At 47.0% G+C, this 19,075-nt stretch overlaps 1 protein-coding gene across 2 annotated transcripts in view; it reads right to left on the bottom strand.

Moving 5' to 3' along the window:
* The window catches only part of FANCI (FA complementation group I), a 38,691-nt gene extending 24,379 nt beyond the window's left edge, over positions 1-14,312 (bottom strand). Inside the window, exons 1-14 of one of the 2 annotated variants that reach the window (XM_053272156.1) lie at positions 14,006-14,312; positions 12,240-12,395; positions 10,971-11,055; positions 10,333-10,405; positions 9,340-9,470; positions 7,711-7,867; positions 7,549-7,606; positions 6,388-6,429; positions 5,066-5,189; positions 3,441-3,526; positions 3,065-3,197; positions 1,531-1,623; positions 1,235-1,371; positions 464-635 (exon numbers count right to left, since the gene is read on the bottom strand). In XM_053272156.1, coding sequence (XP_053128131.1) covers positions 464-635; positions 1,235-1,371; positions 1,531-1,623; positions 3,065-3,197; positions 3,441-3,526; positions 5,066-5,189; positions 6,388-6,429; positions 7,549-7,606; positions 7,711-7,867; positions 9,340-9,470; positions 10,333-10,405; positions 10,971-11,054 — 1,290 coding nt within the window. In that variant the 5' untranslated portion in view covers position 11,055; positions 12,240-12,395; positions 14,006-14,312. The remainder of the gene's footprint in view (positions 1-463; positions 636-1,234; positions 1,372-1,530; positions 1,624-3,064; positions 3,198-3,440; positions 3,527-5,065; positions 5,190-6,387; positions 6,430-7,548; positions 7,607-7,710; positions 7,868-9,339; positions 9,471-10,332; positions 10,406-10,970; positions 11,056-12,239; positions 12,396-14,005) is intronic. The other variant, XM_053272155.1, reaches the window with a different exon arrangement.
* Between the last annotated feature and the right edge of the window lie 4,763 nt (positions 14,313-19,075).

Below are 19,075 nucleotides of genomic sequence, written 5' to 3'. Positions count from 1 at the left end.
GCAAGGGGTTGAGTATCACAGCTATACCATTCCCCAAATGTGTGCCGAAAGAAATCCATTAAATTAAAGCCTCCTCTGAGCCCAAAGCACTCACCCACAGAAAGGAAGTGCCCACTGTGACTCTTTCTGAATAACTGCTCTGGCCGTGCCTCCTTTCAATTCACATCCAATCACAATTCTGCTGCATCTCAGCACTGAGTGTGATTGGAGAAATCATTCCTGGTACAGACACAGGAGCAGAATTTCCTGTCCTCAGAGGAGGCTGCCCATTGCACCTCTGTATGTCAACAGCTGCATGCTTATCTCCTTGCAATCAAGAGGCATGCCCAGAATAGTGACTCAGTCCACACACACACACGAAGGGGCTCCTGAGCAGAGCTGTTTAAGAGCATACAGACGGCTTGTTTAAGAGCAAACATACATAAGAGCATACAGACGGCTTCCCTGGCTCCATCCACTTTACCTTGAACGCTTCCAACAGGATATCAGCCCCCAGCTTGCAGGCCTGCTGAGCTGGGCTTTTAGAAAGGCCATGATTCGCGTTGCCTCCCAACCCCCTTTTTGGCCCGTAGGAGTCCATCAGGATGAAACCGAGATCCACCAGGCCCCGAGTCACATGATCCCAACCAAACACACTGGACAGAACCATTAGAAGAAGGGAGAGAAGACAGCAATGTAATAAAAAGCTAACATCTATATTACGGATGTTCTTTTCCGTCCAGGGATGTGTACAGAGCTGGCTAGGCTCTGCCCACTGCTAAATACTACTGCTAAAAGCCAGCAGTATTCTGTACTATCTTTCAAGCCCCCTCTGAGCCCGAAGGTCATGCTTAGACTGATGCCCGGGGGAAGGAGAGAGCTAGGCCCAAGGCCTACCTAGCCCAGCATTTTGTTTCACACAGTGGCCCACCAGATGCCTCTGAGAAGCCGACAGGCAAGAGGTGAGGGCATGCTCTCTCTCTTGCTGTTGCTCCCCTGCAACTGGTATTCAGAGGCATCGTGCTTCTTAGGCCGGAGGTGGTCCATAGCCCGCAGACTAGTAGCCATTGATAGTCTGATCCTCCATGAATTGGTCTAAGCCCCTTTTAAGGGCATGATCCAAGCTAGTAGCCATCACCAGGTTCCTTCCCTACCTGGAAGTTATTCCAGATGTCACGCTTAGACTGATGCCCGAGGGAGGGAGAGGGCTTCTTCCACTAACTCCACTCCATTTGGAAGGCCCCGGGCTACCCACCTGTTTGCCACGACTTCTAAAACCATGGCTGATATGTCATAATGCAGAGGAGACAGATCCTGGAGGAACTTGGAGCCCTGAAGGAATTGCATGTCCTTGAAGCTCCTCATGATGGAAGTTTTCAGAAAGTCAAACACCTGAAGCACAAAAGCGACAAAAGGAAGAAACTAGCCGGGTCCACATTCCACACCTAAGAGTCCCAGTGAAAATATACAGCTAACTGTGTCCACAAACATGTATCTACTACTTCCTATTCCACTTGCTGATGCAGCCTAGATCTAGGAAAGAAAACGCACCTGATCTTCAAAGCGATGTATTCTGGCCACTGACAGCAGAACAGTGATGCTGAAGGGACAGAGGGCTCTGCTGGGATCTGCTTGCTGCTCCGACTAGGAAATATTAACAATGAAAATGGTTTGTTTGTTTATGTTTGTACACAGAGCCCCAAACTTAAATCTCTGGGTAGTTTACAGCAAACATAAAAAAAATTAGGAGGTTAAAACAATTCAAAACCACAACTCTAGTAAAAAGCTTGGGTGAATAAATGTGTCTTAAGAGGGTCCCCCCCCCCTTTTTTAAAGCTGTCAGAGATGGGGAGGCTCTTATTTCAGCAGGGAGCACATTCCAAAGTCTTGGGCTGCGACAGAGGAGGCCCATCCCTCAGTAGCCACTAGACAAACTGGTGGCAACTGCAGATGGACCCCTCCAGATCTCAATGGGCAGTGGAGCTCAGAGAAGAAGATATCCTCTCAAATACCCAGGGCCAGTGTTCACTCTAAGGCATGCGCACACTCATAAAGTTTTTGATGTCCGCTCAGTTAATTTCAGCTCCTGCTCAAGTTGAATCAGGAAGGCCCCATTCTGAATGCACATGTGCGCAAACTACCTTGATACTTCCACTCAGAACAAAATTCATTCAGCAGACAGATTAGAGGGAGCAATGCCCTGGGCCTAAGCCGTTTAAGGCTTTATAATCAGCACTTTGTATTTTGCCCAGACACATATTGGTAGCCAGTGTAGTTCTTCTAATATAGGAGTGATGTGGTCCCTTCAAGATGACCCAGAGACCAACTTGGCTGCCACGTTTTGCACCAACTGAAGTCTCTGGACTACATACAAAGGCAGCCCCAAGTAGAGAGCATTGCAGTACTCACATCTGGAGGTTACCAACACGATTCTTCTGAGGTTGTTTATCTCAGGAAATGGACGCAGCTGGCGCATCAGCCAAAGCTGACAGAAAGCACCTCTGGCCACTACCTCAACCTGAGACTCCAGAGAGAAGTTTGGATCCAGAAGCATTCCCAGACTGCATATCTATTCCTCTCCATGGGAGGATTGCTGGTCTTGTGGTAGCAAGCATGAGTTGTCCCCTTTGCTAAGCAGGGGACACCCTGGTTTGCATTTGAATGGGAGGCTACGTGTGGGCCCAGTAAGATCCCCTTAGGGGATGGGGCCATAGCTCAGTGGAAGAGCACCTGCATGCTTGCATGTGGAAGGTTCCAAGTTCCCTCCCTGGCAGCATCTCCAAGACAGGGCTGAGAGAGACTCCTGCCTGCAACCTTGGAGAAGCCGCTGCCAGTCAGGGTAGACAACACTGAGCTGGATGAACCGATGGTCTGACTCTGTAGAAGGCAGCTTCTTGTGATCCATGTTTATAATTAAATATTAATTCTTAGAGGACTTTGTATTTGTGACTAGGTTTTGTAACCTACATCAGATCTGGCAGTTTACAAAATGGGCACTTCACTTTTCTCTTTGAGTCACGGGACCAACCAGCCACATCTTTGACATGATGACAATCAGCACTGCTTTACTCTTCACTTGACATACCTTTAAGTGTTTCAATAGCTCCTTTCCTAAATCCTGATCCAGACTAATAGCCAGCACGATATGGAGGATGACTGTGCCTTCCACGTGGCGGAGTTGGTCCAAGGGCACCATGGCTTCTTCGAGCTCTGCTGACCTGAGAGAGTCAGTCGGAAATAGCATTCTGGTTGTAATCGAGATATAACAAAGTTGAACTTCACAGAAATCCAGGGGACACATTTGCCCCCAAACTGGGTTTCCCAACTAAGAAGAGAACAACGTTGCACGAGAAACTTAGATTTTTCTTTTTAGATTGTGAGCCATTTGGGGACTTTTGCTGAAAAGTGGTATATAAATATTCGTAGTAATAGCAGTAATAGTAAGGTGCAAAACGACTCACTCCGAATGTTTCTGCTCTTCCCTTTGCTTTTTGTCCATCTGGTTGAAGAAGCGGATTATTCCTTCCAAGATGTTCTTCTTGCTGCCCTGAAAGGTTAGAGCAAAGCAAGAGAAATCACATAGTGAGAAACTGGAGCTCAGTGAGGGGAACTAGCCTAAGGTCACCTAGTGCTAGGGGTGTCCCTTTCATGAGGCAAGGTGAGACAGTCATCTCAGGCAGCTAATTATTGGGGCACCACCAACAGGGTGGCGAGACGTCCTCACCCCCACTGCTGTCATTGGAGCAGCTCTTTTGGGCTGATCTTACGAACTTTGCAAAAAGACCCTCTCTTCACACCTCTTGCAAAGCTAGCAATGAGGAAAGGAGGCTGCTGGCAATCTTCGCTCCCCACGCCACAATCAAAGCTTGGTTGTGAACGGGAGCTGGCCCCTATCAGGGTTGTGGGGCAGGGCAGCATTCGGTGCCCCAATACTTTGGGTCTCGCCTTCCCAGTGACTTCAGAGCAGAGGAGAATCTGGAGCCAGGAACCTCCTGGCTCATAGCTCATTCTCCTATCCCTTTGTTATGCTAGCTCTCAAAGTTGATTTCTTCATTGAGACAAAGAATGCAGCCTGATCTGCATATGCACACGTTTCTCCCAACAGTCTCCAAAGGCTCCAAGAAAGGGGACACACAGTTCACACACAAACCACATGGGGTACCCGGATTGTGCAAGTTGTAAGAGTCAGATGCACAGGTCGGAACTTTTGCCCCCCCACCACAAGGAGGCAGCCGATCGTGGGGCAATTGTCCCAGGTAATACAGTGGTGGGGTGGAGGTTCTTTAAATGCTGACCTTGGAGAACCTGGGCATGAGAATGCTGGACGGATGGAGACTCTCGGGAGCGTCCAGGGGACAGGTGGGGAGTGACACCGGGAAGGCTGGGAACATATGGGTGGGGGGAGTGGCTGGGAGGAAGCACAGGGCTGCCCAAGAGTGTAGTTCCACCCAAAGCTTCACCCATATCGTTCCTCCTCTCCTATCCTCGGGAGGAACTACAGCCCCCAGACATCCCTGAGCTTCTTCCCAGCCATGTTCCCCATTCCCCCTGCATCACTCCCTATCCACCCCCTGGACAATCCCGAAAGTCTCCGCAGTAGCCCAGCTTTCCCCGTGCAGCGCTGGGTTGGCATTTGAAGTAACTCCCACCCACCCCACACTAACTGGGGCAACTGCCCCACGTTCAGCTGCCTCCCCGTGGCGAGGGGGAGGAATTCCCACCTGCGCGTCCAAATCTTCCGACTTGCACAGTCCCATGGGGTACATCAGCAAGATCGGCAACTAACAAGCTGCCTTGTGGTTCTCAGAGCACAGCACTGCCCTTTGCTAACCACCGCCCCCAGTCCCTAGCAGTGGGTTTCCGGAGCCAGTGATGCAACACTCGTATGAAAGATCCACTCAAGTGGCTCCGATTTCCTTTGCAGGGGGCTGGTCTGAAGACGGCCACCGAGTGAGATGGTCAGCTACAGCCTCTGAAGGTGTGGCTGGAACTTTTCTTCGAGTCGCTCCTCAAATGTATGCGTACCTCTGGCAGAGTCCAGGCTCTGAAACTTGTGGGGCTTGGTGAGCTTCCCCTAAGGCATTACCTTTGCGGAAAGCAACAGCAGCTGATAAACCAAAGGCGGGATTTCCTGCAGGTCTAACTTAGAGAATATCCGGAGGACCTTTTCTACCACAAACTGCAACTCTTCTGGACTCAGCGGCATGTCCCTGCAGAGTAAGGAAGAAGACAGCCCAACCATCTCCCCTTAAATTTGCCATCTGGCCTCTTCCAGAACGCAGCAGCACATTTAGACCTAAAGTTAGGGGAAATAATCCCACCACTGGCCCCCACCGCGGGGCTGGTGGCAAACGCAGCCTCGCCCCCACCTGGCCATCGGTCCATCTACTGATAGAGCAGGGCTCCGTCAGCTTCACATCTTCATGGGAGATGCAAAGGCCAACATCGGTGCTTGGAGCCCAATGACGATTCAAGGGCTGTTCTCATGACCATTACATGGGTAGGACAAGCATCCTATTCACCTCCAGGAGCTGTGTGCACTCCCAGTTTCCGTGTGTGTGTGTGCATTAAAGGCTAGCTCAGAGGAGCAGAAAGTGAGGAGAGCTGATCTTGTGGTAGCAAGCATGAATTGTCCCCTTTGCTAAGCAGGGTCTGCCCTGGTTTGCATTTGGATGGGAGACTCCCTGTGAGCACTGTAAGCTATTCCCCTTAGGGGATGGGGCCACTCTGGGAAGAGCATCTGCATGCTTGCATGCAGAAGACTCCAAGTTCCCTCCCTGGCAGCATCTCCAAGATAGGGCTGAGCGAGAGTCCTGCCTGCAACCTTGGAGAAGCTGCTGCCAGACAGGGTAGACAACACTGAGCTGGATGAACCAGTGGTCTGATTCTGTAGAAGGCAGCTTCCTATGTTCCATGTTTATAATTAAATATTAATTCTTAGAGGACTTTGTATTTGTGACTAGGTATTTGTGACTTTGTATTTGTGACCAATCGTCTGACTCGGTATAAGGCAGTTTCCTGTGTTCCTACGGTGTGGGAGACAGGCACAGGCTCCGACAGCGTTTCCTCCTAGCGTTTCCTCCAGCTGAATCAAAATGCTGCATAGAACTATGCCGTTGGAGGCTGCACCTGCCACGATCACTTTCCCATCCAACCTAGCTTTTAACACACATAAGACTGAAAACCAGGTATGGGCGCAGCTAAAGCTGGATAGGACACCTGGCCTACCCAGTGAAGGGTCATGAGAACAAGCGTACAGTCTTGTATCCAGAACCCTTCCTGCTTAAGAAATGGTTGGCCTACTGGAACCTCTTCCAAAATCCAAGTATGGGCTGTGACTGGTACCTAGCACTTCCCCTTTCCTCTCCATCTCAAATCACAGATCAATTGTAGGAGATTGGGCGTTACCTGAACATGGTGGTGAGATGAATCACATGCTGATGACCCCACCTGTCCAAACAAAAGCAACCAGAAAGCATGAAACAGGGGTGGGGGTGAGTGGGTGGGATATAGTACCAACAGAAAATACTGACCTGTCCATCATTCAAGTGATGGTTCTGCCCGAGATAATTCTTTAGCAACACAAAAGAGGAGCCTAGCATTCCAGCGATTCACACACATTTGAGCACCTCTTTCAGAACATTTGCAACATCTCTGACCTGCTCTTAGATCTGTTGCCATAAGAGAAAGGCTTCAGAGTGCCTTTCGGTGGAGTCCACCACTCACAAGTAATCACTCCATTGTTATTTTCCAGCATGAAAGAGTGAAGAATAAAGAAAACAAAGCAGGCTTTGGACCTCAAGAGTGCTCTTCCATAAATGAGATGCATGACAGACTGCAATCCTAAACAAACCTACTAGAAAGCAAGCCCCGTGGAACAGAGTGGGATTTAACTGAGAGTAAATAGTCCAGGGTATTTAAGAGAGCGCCTCCTTTGTCATGAACCCTCCTGCTTATTTAGATCATGTCGGGAGGTCCAGTTACAGTTGCCACTGGTTCATTTGGTGGCCTTCCCTGTGGCTGCCCCAGGGCACTTGAATGCGCTCCCTGTCAAAACGAGAGCTTCTCTACCTCTGGCTGCATTTAAAAAGACCCTTAAGACACATCTGTTTTCTCAGGCATTTAATTAATTAATTAATTAAACTGCTTATTCTAATTTTGTAAAATCATTTTATCTTGTTTTATACCTTCTGTATTTTAAATTTTGTACACCACCCAGGGATACACATATCAAGTGGTATAGAAATATGATAAATAAATAATAAAAAATATAAATATGCATAGGATTGTGCTATACTTTTAGTCATGGCTTTATAAAGACAACCTATTGATGGGAATTTTCTGGCAAAACCATTTTCAGGGATGGCATGCCATTTTTATATAGTACCACTCAAAATAAAAGTGATGGAAGCCTGTGCCCCAAGGCACTTACAGAGAGTTTGGTATTGGATTCTGTAGTGAACGGCAAAAACAAAAACACAAAACCCTCTCAGGAGTTGTTCAGTAGATGCTGAACAATTCTTAAGAGAACCCACAGGCCCAGTCATAACCCAGCAGAGAGGCACTTACCTGCTGGAGCACAGTGTATTGATCAGCTGTTTCTTAAATTCTTCCCCACTCAGTTCACCTGAAAGAGGAAGGAAGCACGCAATACAAAGGTAGCCTTATGAAAGGCTCTTGGGAGAAGGGACTAGTAAAAAGGAAGAAGGGTGGAGAAAGGACGAGGCTTACCTTCCCCATATACGAGGCTTTCTTCCGATGTAGCCAAGGCAGTCAAGATGGTAGGAAATAACTCCAAAGATTTGCCGCTGAGCAGGCTGCCTCCTTTGATGGCATCAACGAAGAAAATGGCTAAGTCAGCTAATGCAGGGCCTGGCAGTTGGTGAGCCTGGCAGACAGGGAACAAGTTATATGCAAGGTTTATGGGGATGCTGCATCCTCATACAACGATTTCTCCCCAAGAGAAAGCAGGAAGTACATCTGTCATATGTTACGCCCACATGAAGTGGGTGGATCATACTAAGGACTGGGAGGTTACAACTTACCACTCTGTGCACCACCTTTGACAATGATAAATATGCACATACATATGCACTGAAGTCTTGACAGGACTAGCCACTTTTTAGTACAGCCTCTGCTCCTGTGGATTTAAACAGGGTTCAGCAGGGAAACTAAGCAGCAGAAACTTGTCCTTGGACAGACAGATGGTAAAAGCTTCACCATCTGTTATTTCTGTGCTGCATGCTACTGTTAAAAGCACAAGAGCAGACTAATATGTTGGAAACTGTACATCCTGTGGAACAAAAAAAGCTCACTTTTTTAAAGTTTCTAGATCTGAATCCAATCCCTCATTGGAGCTTTGCCAAGAAGCCAGGCATTTAGTAACTGTTGAATGTTTTAAACTGTTTAAAATTGTTGTTCAAATTGCAATATTGTTTTGAATATTTGTTTTAATAGCTGTTTTGTATTTGTTGTATTTATTTAAGTGAACCGCCTAGAGCCTTTGGAGTCAGGCAGTATATAAATTAAAGCCAGGCTATTCTTATTTGTGCGATCCCTGCTTGCCTGTGGCAGGGAGGCTATTTCCATGGGCAAAGTGACTGGGTCAGTGACCTTTGCCACTAGTGACTGCTTGCATCCTTGTTCATGTTCAGTAATGCTGTTATTCTAGAACGGGGCTGCTCAACGTCAGCCCTCCTGCAGATGTTGGCCTACAACTCCCATAACCCCAGTTATTGGCCACTTTTGCTGGGGATTATGGGAGTTGTAGTCCAAAAACAGCTGGGGGCCCAAAGGTGAGCAGGCCTGTTCTAGATGGTAGGCAGCCACTTTGCTATGCTGAAAGGTTTTGCCCCTGCCTTCTACTGGGGCGCAAGAAGTCTCACTCTTGCCCTTGCCTAATGGAATTTTTAAAAAATGCCACTTATGCCACAGCATTTTTGGCTTCATGGAATATTTTACTATGATCAGATAATATAGTCTACACAGACTGGCAACAGCTTCTCCGAGGTTGCAGGCAGGAGTCTCTCTCAGTCCTATCTTAGAGATGCTGCCAGGGATGGAACTTGGGACCTTCTGCATGCAAGCAGGCAGGGGCTCTTCCTGGAGTGGCCCCATCCCCTAAGGGGAATATCTTCCAGTGCTCACACATGTAGTCTCCCCTCTAAATGCAAACCAGGGCACACCCTGCTTATCAGCGAGGACAATTCATGACAATGTTTTACTGCTCAACTGATCAGCACACCAACCCTACAGAGATATGGAACTGTAACTTAAAAGTGAAAGAGAACCAACCCTCCCCTCGCCACCCCACCTCCCACCAGGCTCTGAATAAACTAATTTTAACCAATCTGTTCCTACCTCTAACATCAGCAGCCTTATAATCTCAGACGCAACTTCTGCATGCAGGTCGCCCGACTCCACCAGCTGGACACAGTGCTTGTAAACATTGAGCCTCCTGGCCACCCCACCCGGCTGGGAGCAAGAGGAACCTAGTGAGGAAAGCACAGAAACCTCATGACAAAATATTTATCCAAACAAATAATATTATTCATGACAGCTTAGACAGCGAGAAGCAGCTGGTGGCCTAGGCTTTGCCGGTCCTCGTGCAGCTCTCTCAAAAGGTTTCTTGTGCACAAGTATCACATTTTCTGCTGCGCAATTTAAACTAAGTAGTTCTATGCAGCTCAAACACTTGTATCATGAGAAATAGTCCAATGAAAATTCCCCTTACTCTTTCTACATTTTTCTGTAGGCCGCAGGAAGCTGTCTTATACCGAATCAGACCATCAGTCCCTCTAACCGAGTCTGACTGGCAGCGGCTTCTCCACGGTTTTAGGCAGGAGTCTTTCCTGACCCTCTCTGGAGATGCTACCAGGGACTGAATCTGGGGCCTCAGATGCTCTTCCCCAGCCCCAAAAGGTGGCATCTATGGGTCTCCCATCCAGGCACTGATCACACTGAGACCTGCTTAACTTCAGCAGGTCTTGGTGTGCCCTTAGACCATGCAGTTTACATATTAATGCTAGCACATTAAAGAGATACTGAGATCAGCAAACCTGACCACTAGGATTTATGAGAGAGAGGAAGTTTTTTATCTGAAGCACCATCTCCCCCACAACACTGTCTACCAGCTGATTACCTAGGATGCAATCCTATGCACACTCATCCGGGAGCAAGCCACACGGAATTCAGTTAACTTAGGTTTGGGTCACCATACATAGGATCAGCCTGTTAGTTTCCTGGCTTAAATCACTGGTCTCATATGGACAACAATGGTCTATACATAGTTGGGCCAAAAAGCAAAGGGCAAGCATTTCAGAGGTTAGTCTGCCACAGGTTGTTGCTGAATACCTTTGAAGATTCCTCTCAGGAGGGCACCAATCTCCTTCCCCCTCAGAGCCTGCTTTGTAACCAAGTCATTCAGCTGGAACAAGGAGGAAAGATCAGTAAGATTCATTAGACACACAAGTGCAAATGCTGGTTAAGTCGTAGTCCATGTATGTACAAAAGATGAAATACACAGAAACTCAAATATGCAGAGACTGCAACTCACTGATAAATTAATAAAACCCCACTAATGGTGTATAGCAACTTCACAATTTGATCACATGGCCATGAATCATAGAATAAGCTAAAGAGAGTACTCAATTCCAGATGAACGCACAGGATTCAGGTCAGTTCCACTCAAGGGTACTATGGGTAGATCCCCTTATTATTTATTATACAATTATATAAGAATAGTACGTGGCAGTAGCCACATGCCTCACATTATTTGGTTGGGGTAGTCAGAGCAGGGCCTGTGAAGAAAATCTCAAGGTCCAGATAGGGACATATGGAGCAAGGCACTCTCTGGGGTAACCTGGTCCCCAGCTGTTTAGGGCTTTAAAGGTTAAATCCAGCACTTTGAATTGGGCCTGGAAACAGACTGGGCGTCAAGGTAGCTGATCAGAACACTCAGAAATGCTTCGGGAACCACAGCAGTAACTCACCTCCTTTTCTTTCAGGTTTTGCAGGCATGCCTGAAGTTGGTCTGTTTTTTCTTGCACTGCTAGACCCAAGATTTTCTTATCCATGCTGGCAAAAAAGAAAATCCGAATATTGTTTTTACTGTGATCCATAACACTCACAAAAATTATTCTTATTTAATACAGGATCTTCAGATTGCCTCTGTATTTGATAACAGCCAGTAGCAATAATAATAAAAAATACTATGGGCTAAAATTTGTAGGAATGGCTTACAGAGAACAATTTTATTCCATCAGTAAAAGTCAGCAGGAAGGCTTTTCCTGGGCTGTACAACTTCAGATTACAGGGGAACAAACATTGTTTCAAAAAAAAAAAAATCCATTCCACTTTCTTTTATAACAAATAATAAATGCTTGCCAGGTTCAGAAAAAAGCACCAGTGCTTGCTGCTCTTAAGTAAACAGAATGGTCATTATCTTTTTATAGAGGCCCCCCCCCCAATATTATTATTATTATTACTACTACATTTATATCCCGCTCTTCCTCCAAGGAGCCCAGAGTACTACATACTTAAGTTTCTCTTTCACAACAACCCTATGAAGTAGGTTAGGCTGAGAGAGAAGTGACTGGCCCAGAGTCACCCAGCTAGTATCATGGGCTGAATGGGGATTTGAACTCAGGTCTCCCTGGTCCTAGTCCAGCACTCTAACCACTACACCACGCTGGCTCACCAGCGTATTCACAGAATCAAGTCATTAGCATCTCTGGAAGTGCACAGAATCGCCACCTCTGATGGAAGCCATTCCTACAGATTTTCTGTTTCAACCTTCTGCCACCCCACCTCCCCAATATCAAGGCATTAAGATCTCCAGGGTTCCTTCCAACAGTCACCCGGAGATGTATGCCGATTCCTGGAGCATTGGCAGTCCCTATTACTACTGCTGCTACTATAAATATTCATATACTGCTTTTTTTCAATGAAATTTCTCAAGAGTGGTTTGCACAGAAATATAAAGAACAGGGAGGCCCACACTTTTCACATGCTCAGAGGCACTCTTCCCCATCATATGCTCAAACTCCAGGGCTGCAGGACCCAAATCCAGCCCTGCAAGTTACCTGCCACTTAAGCTGAAAACTCCACCCACCCCTGGCCATGACCCCTTCCCCAATGACCGCTCACCCCCATTGGATGGAAACCTTCGTGACCTCTTCACCCCCATTGGCTGGAAACCCCGGTGACCCTATGCCCCCCCACTTTTCCCCCACCCACCCCCCAGGCCCGCCGCCTCCTACCTCAGTCCCGCTCCCCTTCCTTCGCTGCCTCCTTCCCTTCCCGCGTCCTCCTCTTCCCTTCCTCCGCAGACTTCTCCAGGCTCCGAATCTCCCGCCCGGAACTCCGTAAGCGTCACCCCTAGCAACCGACTCCGCCTCTCCAGGCTGACTTCCGATCTTCTCCCGTGCAGAGAAAGGAAAAAGATAGAGTGACAAACAGCCCCAACTTCCGGGTGCTGGAGTTTTATGGCCAAAAGGAAGAGTCGTCCATAGAGAGCTATGGAGAAATCCCCAAAATAAAAAGGCAGCAGCAAAAGGAAGGAGTGCTTGCTTTTTCTAACTTGTGCGTTACTCTGTTGGTTGTTATTTTATTAGAAAACATTTAAACATGCAGCGCACTTGCATCCATTCCATGGAGACCAATAAATAAAGTTTATATAATAAGATATAATTTTTCTATGCTATTCTTATTCTTGTGTGTGTGTTTTAATGGTATGCTTATTCTGTTCTATTGCTTGGCTTTATGAGCCACCCAGAGTGAACAGCTGTTATGGGCCAGCCAGTAAATGATGATGGTCCTTTTCTGTATTCGGGACGGAGCATGATGTTTCTGCAAGCACTGGATTCTTGGACTGAGGAGCTCTCTGAGAGGGGGCAATTTGCTGCAGCTTGGGGGATATTTTTACATAGGGCAGCAGTACATAGGTCACATAGGTTCCCAATAAATTGAAGCTGCAAGTGATGAGTTTTGTAGTCTAGCAACATCTGGAGTACCACATTTTGAGGCTGGTAATCCAGCCATCTGCTGTCTCCCTCTCTAAGAAAGCATCTCATGCATTCTCTTGATGCAATCCATATAACAACCTGCATTTTGTGGAGTTCACAGCCAAGGTAAGATTTGAACCGGCGAAGTCCTGATTCGCTTACCCGCTACCTTACAACAGCTCTCCCGTGACTACAATCCAATTACTCAACTGGAAAGAAACATGCTTGAAAAGATGTGATGTGGTATAAAAGTTTTGTGTGTGCCATTTGATCTGTGGCAGCTCGTTCACACGTGCACGTCATCACCCTAACTTTCCTAAAATTTTGCAACGCAGTGCCGGGCGGCCGAAGTTTACTTGGAAACAGGGCACATGGCCCCATTTGCTAATGTGGCCACGCCCCCTGCATCTGATGTCAGATGCAGGGGGCGTGGCTTGGGTGGTGGGGGCTGCTGGTGGCGGGCTGGACAGGGCCCACCAGTGTCTTTGTTCCGCCACTGGTCTGGGATGATGGGAGGAATTGTAGTCCAACATCTGCAGGAGGACTGAAGTTGCGCAGCGCTGCCTTAACTGGGTGCTTTCCGGATTATACCCTGCAATGAGGTCACGGCGGATCTTGGAAGTGTGCTTCCACAGTTCCTGTGTGGTGATACCGCAGTCCCTACGCTGACAGCAGGGTGCCGTTCATATTTCCGATGCCTTGTTTCGGATGTAATTGCTGTGATTCATTGATAAAACATCGTATGTCCAGCGTAAAAAGGTTGCTGTTTTGGGGAGGTTTTCGTTTCCGCGAGACTGCTCCCCCTGCTGTTTATGTTTTGAATGCGATTTGCCTGAAAAGAAGCATTTTGCTGCTGTTGAGTGGCTAATCTGGAAAGCGCTCTGGGGAATATAACATTATCCTTTTTCAGTTTCCCTGGGGAACCTGCATATACCAGACTGAATACCTTATTTACCCAAATCAAAGGCAACTCTGAATCTAAGACAATCTGTTAAAAAGCAGAGGCTAAATAGAGGTCATACCTGCATTTACTTCAAAGGAACAGGACTCTGAATTTAAGATGAGCCCCCGATTTCTAATATCAAAAAACTTGGGGGGAAATCGGGTCTTGGATTCTGGTAAATCGAGGAGTCTTTCTGCCCTCTTCTCCTCTCTCAGTCCCCACATCCAGCATCTTAATTACCCATCACATGAGCACATCCCTCCACCAAGATGGGATCTGGCACTGGCCGTGACCTCGTCCAACCTCTGCCCGCACAACAACCTCATCCTATTACATGTCTTTTACACACAACATTTTTTAATTGCTTTTGTTTCCTGCGAGGGTTAACCATGGAGTGACTTCTCCGATGCCCTGAGCTCGGACAAAGGGCCCAGGCAAGAACGCCCAGCAAGCCTCCATCGGGCCTGGCACAAGCTGGATTTCCTTCCGGAATCTTCCCTCACGTGCAGTTTGGATCACGATGTGCAAACTCCGTAAGCACCCAGCAACAAGGGGAGGCCTTTGTTCCCCGGAGTGATTTGGCTTCTGTTTAGGAAGCAGGGATTGACCTGAGCGGCCTCTCCTTTGCAAATGCCTAGCTTTGGAGTTGCACATTTTAAGCTTTCCACAAAAGCCTAAACTGTTCGCAAGCAGGAGCCGAGTAGGAGTAAAGTCCTGTTACAGTGAACCTTGCCTCTCAGAGCCGGGACACGGCATTTGTGCACCCTAGGCAAAGTTGGATGGGCGGTCTATAAATGAAATAAAACAAACAAACACACACAAAAAAACCCCACACATTCACACAATCAAAAACTGGATTCTACCCAGGTTTGGGAGCTGTGTGTGCTCCCAATTTTTGGTTGTGTGGAAGCCAAGTAGGAGGAAATGCTGGGCAGAAGTGATTGTGTGGAAGCAAGGGAGGAGGAAAAGCTACCCAGCAGGGGCGTAACTACAGTAGGGCAAGGGGAGACAGTTGTCTGGGGGCCCCCTGCCTTGGGGGCCCCCTCGAGGCAAGTCACATGACTGACTCCCCCAGCCGCACACCCGCCTGGACTTCTTTCAGTTGTATTCATCCTCCAAAATGGATGTGAGTGTGAAGACCTGGAGCTACCAGAACAGCATGTCTTTCTCTAGGACCATTAAATGACTTGCATCGTCCACAAGTGACAAAATATTTTAAAAAAAAATTTAGGATGATGTTCTAATGTGGCACATAGGGGTGTGTGTGTGTGTGTGTGTGTGTGTGTGTGTGTGTGTGTGTGATGCTTTTTGTTACCACTATTCAGCCTCATTTAAGATTTCTTTACTTCATGAGCTGAGCTTCGGGGGGTGGGGGGCATTTTAAAATCTTGTCTCTGGGCCCACTCCAACCTGCTACCCAGGTTTTCCTCCTACCTTGCTTCCACACAACCGAAAATTGGGAGCACACACAACTCCCAAACCTGGGTAGAATCCAGTTTTTGATTGTGCGAATGACCTTATAGCTTTCTTGAGAAGCAGTAGGCTTCTGAGCACATTTCAGGCTGTAAGATTAGTGAATTAAAAAATAAGATGGTATCCTGTCCCCACAGGCTCACATGCTTAAAAGAAACATAAGGTTATTTTAAACTATCAACAATCACTGGAGGGATGCTACTCTGGGGCAGGATAGGATCAGTTGCTAAACAGAAGAGAATCATCTCTTTAAAAGGTGCCTCCTTGCTCCGTTAGTAGGAGTCCACAGGAGTCCATGCCACAACTTGCTAAAATCATGTTTTAAAAATGTGATTTCTCTCCGCTCTTTTGCTGTTAAAAGCACAGGAGCCTCTGTCTACTAAAAAGCTGGCAACTCTGTCCCACTCTTTTCAAATGTGGATGGCGCTGTGCTGTACAAGACTGAGGCTTCTTTGTGACTGCCACATACTAGGGCCATTCATGAAATTTCCAAATCTGTAGAAGCCAAATCAAAAGTAGTAAAAAAAAAACCTTTAAAAAAAAACTTTTTAAAAAAAACTCCAAGTGGCTTCTGGCTGAACCCCATTCATGGCTTCCTCCTCACACCACTCCATCCTCAATGATGTATCTCTCTCTCTTTCTCTCTGCACCTCCCAGTAGGAACTCATTTCCACCCGCAATCCTGGCGATATGGAATTCAAATCTGTAAATCTCAACAGGGTTACAAAACAGGCCTTGTATAAACCTTCTCATTCCTGGGCCATCCACTTGGCCCGAGAGTGCCCTTTCGAAGCCCCCTTCAGAGTAAAAGTATTCATGCCTTTCAACATTTCGCTGATGGAAAGAGTGAGATGTGCGTAACACCCAGGTTCTGGAAACTGGGATGCATCTGTATCTGAGCCTTCCCACACACCATGATTCCAGCTTGCTAGATATAATAACTATTGTCTACTATATTAGATCTTTATTTATATATATATATATACACACACACACACACACACACACACACACACACACACAGCTATCATGTGTTGTGGTTTTCATGGCTTGTATTCTATATTGTTTAAAGTATCTGTCTTGTTATGGCTGGTCGATTTACCGTAACAATAAAGATTTGATTTTCTCCCGAGAGAAACAAAATGAGACTGCATTATCTCAATACAACTTTTTGCAGAGCTGCATTGCCATCAAAAATGTTTGATACGTTATTCTGCAAGACGTTTATTGCAATCAGTTCAAAGTTTCTGAACTGGCTTCCGAACCAATTTTTAAATCTGAAGTTGCTGCCTGAACCATGACTGAACGACAGAGCTGAGAAATACTGATGCATCTGAACTGGAACAGAACCCTGATTTTTCACACTGACACCCTGCGTAGATAATAATCAGTAATAATACCCACCACCTTAGAATAGCTCGCCACAGTTCAAATTAGTACAGTTGAATTCCAAGTGGCTGGTCCTCATGATTATGGCAAGCTTTGTCCTCCAGGAGCTTCCCCAAACAGCTGGTTTTACTGTGGGTTTACTGCGAGACTTTACTGTGAATTCGAAGTTGCCCAAAAACACCGACACAAAAAAGTGAATTTTTTTACCCCACATATAAATCAGGCTACACTGTAACGCACAATGAAAAACCCAAATGGTGTGTGAAATGCTCCCGATAGCTCTTCGGGGTAACACACACAATAAAAGTAATCAAATTAACCCAATTAAACAAAACAAGTTGTCAGATTAAGAACCACAATCATTATTAGGTTCAAATGAAAGGTTATTTTAAAAGCTATAAACTGGAAATTATAAAAAGCTAAAGAACCTACCAGATATAATAAAAAATGGAGTGTTAAAAAGCCTCCTTAAAAAGGTGTGTTTTAAGATGTTTTTTAAAAACACTGAGGGAGGGAGCATGGCGAAGCTCCTCAGGGCGGGCGTTCCAAAGCCGAGGGGCCACAACCCAAAAGGCCCTGTTTCTAATCCACGCCAACCAGATCTCTGTTAGTGGTGGGGCCATGAGCCGGGCCTGAGATGATGAGTGGAGGGCCCTGGCAGGTTCATATGGGCGAATGCAGTCCGACATGCAAGCCGTGTCAGGCTTGAAAGGTCAATACCAGCACCTTGAATCTAGCCCGGAAGCAGACCGCTAGCCGATGAAGCTGACACAGGATGTGTGTGATACTCGTGAAGCAACTTGCACCCATGAGCATCCTTGTGGCAGCATTCTGAACCAGTTGAATGGGGCATGAATGACGGGTGGGGAGAGAGGTCAGTATCAGCCAGGCTGAAATCTGCACCCTGCCGCTCACACGGTCTGACCCAGAAGCCCAGTTCCTGGCCCGGAAGGAAGTGAAGGGGTTGTTCTGGCTCCTGGGAGGCTGGAGGAGTCTCCTTCCTATTGGCTGCCCTGGATTCTGCTGCTTGTTCTGAGGCAGAGAATAAGGCTTCTTAAAAAAATAAATAAATCCAGATTATTTGAAAACAATTCATTTAGGCTATAGGACCATAATATATGATTTATTATTATTTTTATTTTTACATTTTATATCCCGCTCTTCCTCCAAGGAGCCCAGAGTGGTGTACTACATACTTGAGTTTTTCTTTCACAACAACCCTGAGAAGTAGGTTAGGCTGAGAGAGAAGTGACTGGCCCAGAGTCACCCAGCTAGTTTCATGGCTGAATGGGGATTTGAACTCGGGTCTCCCCAGTCCTAGTCCAGCACTCTAACCACTACACCAGATGACAGAATGGTCTGACACTTTGCTGCCAAATTCCAGTCTGGCAGATGGGTGGGGGGCAGGAAATATTTTGGGCAGAGCACCTGCAATCCCATGCTACCTCCTTGGAGTTATCCCGTGGAAGTTTTTCACACCTGGCGTTTAGTTCCGATCTCCTCCGGAATGGAGGGTGTGCGTTCACATAACGACCCAATTTACCCCAAAGTCCCTGTCAGCTATCGGGGAGGACTTCACACACAATTTGGGTTCTCCATCCCGCATTAGAGTGTAGCCTGATTTATATCCAAGGTTTTTAAAAATCCACTTTTTGTGTCAATTGGCGGTGGGGGGGGGGGGGCAATTTCAAACTCGCAGAAAAGCCTTGCAGAAAACCCGTGGTCAAGCCTGCTGTCTGCGAAAGCTTATGGAGAGAGACCTGCAGTCCGAACTGCTCCAATTGTGTGGAGTAGAAGTTAGCGTGTTGGACTAGGACCAGAGAGACCTGAGTTCAAATCCTGATTCGACCATGAAACTCACTGAGTGCCTCTGGGCCAGTTACTTCTTTTTCAGCCTGACTCACCTACCTCACAGGGTGGTGCTGATAGGGATAAACATAAACCATGTACACTGCTCTGGGCTCCTTGGAGGAGGAGCGGGACAGAAATGAAAACATACAATAAATAAGTAAATAAGCAAATCTCAGGAATCGACTACTTCTTTCTATTCCATGTGTACTTGTCCCCTTTGTTAAGCAGGGTCCACCCTGATTGCATATGAATGAGAGACTACCTGTGTGAGCACTCGAAGATATTCCTCTTAGAGGATGGGGCCACTCTGGGAAGTGCATCTGCATGCAGAAGGTTCCAAGTTCCCTCCCTGGCAGCATCTCCAAGGTAGGGCTGAGGGAGATTCCTGCCTGCAACCTTGGAGAAGTAGCCGCTGCCAGTCTGTGAAGACAATACT

This window comes from Hemicordylus capensis, chromosome 10 (genome assembly GCF_027244095.1).
Source record: "Hemicordylus capensis ecotype Gifberg chromosome 10, rHemCap1.1.pri, whole genome shotgun sequence".
Lineage (NCBI taxonomy): Eukaryota > Metazoa > Chordata > Lepidosauria > Squamata > Cordylidae > Hemicordylus > Hemicordylus capensis.
The sequence above is the reverse complement of the archived record's forward strand: the minus strand, read 5'-3'. Positions and strand labels throughout refer to the sequence as shown.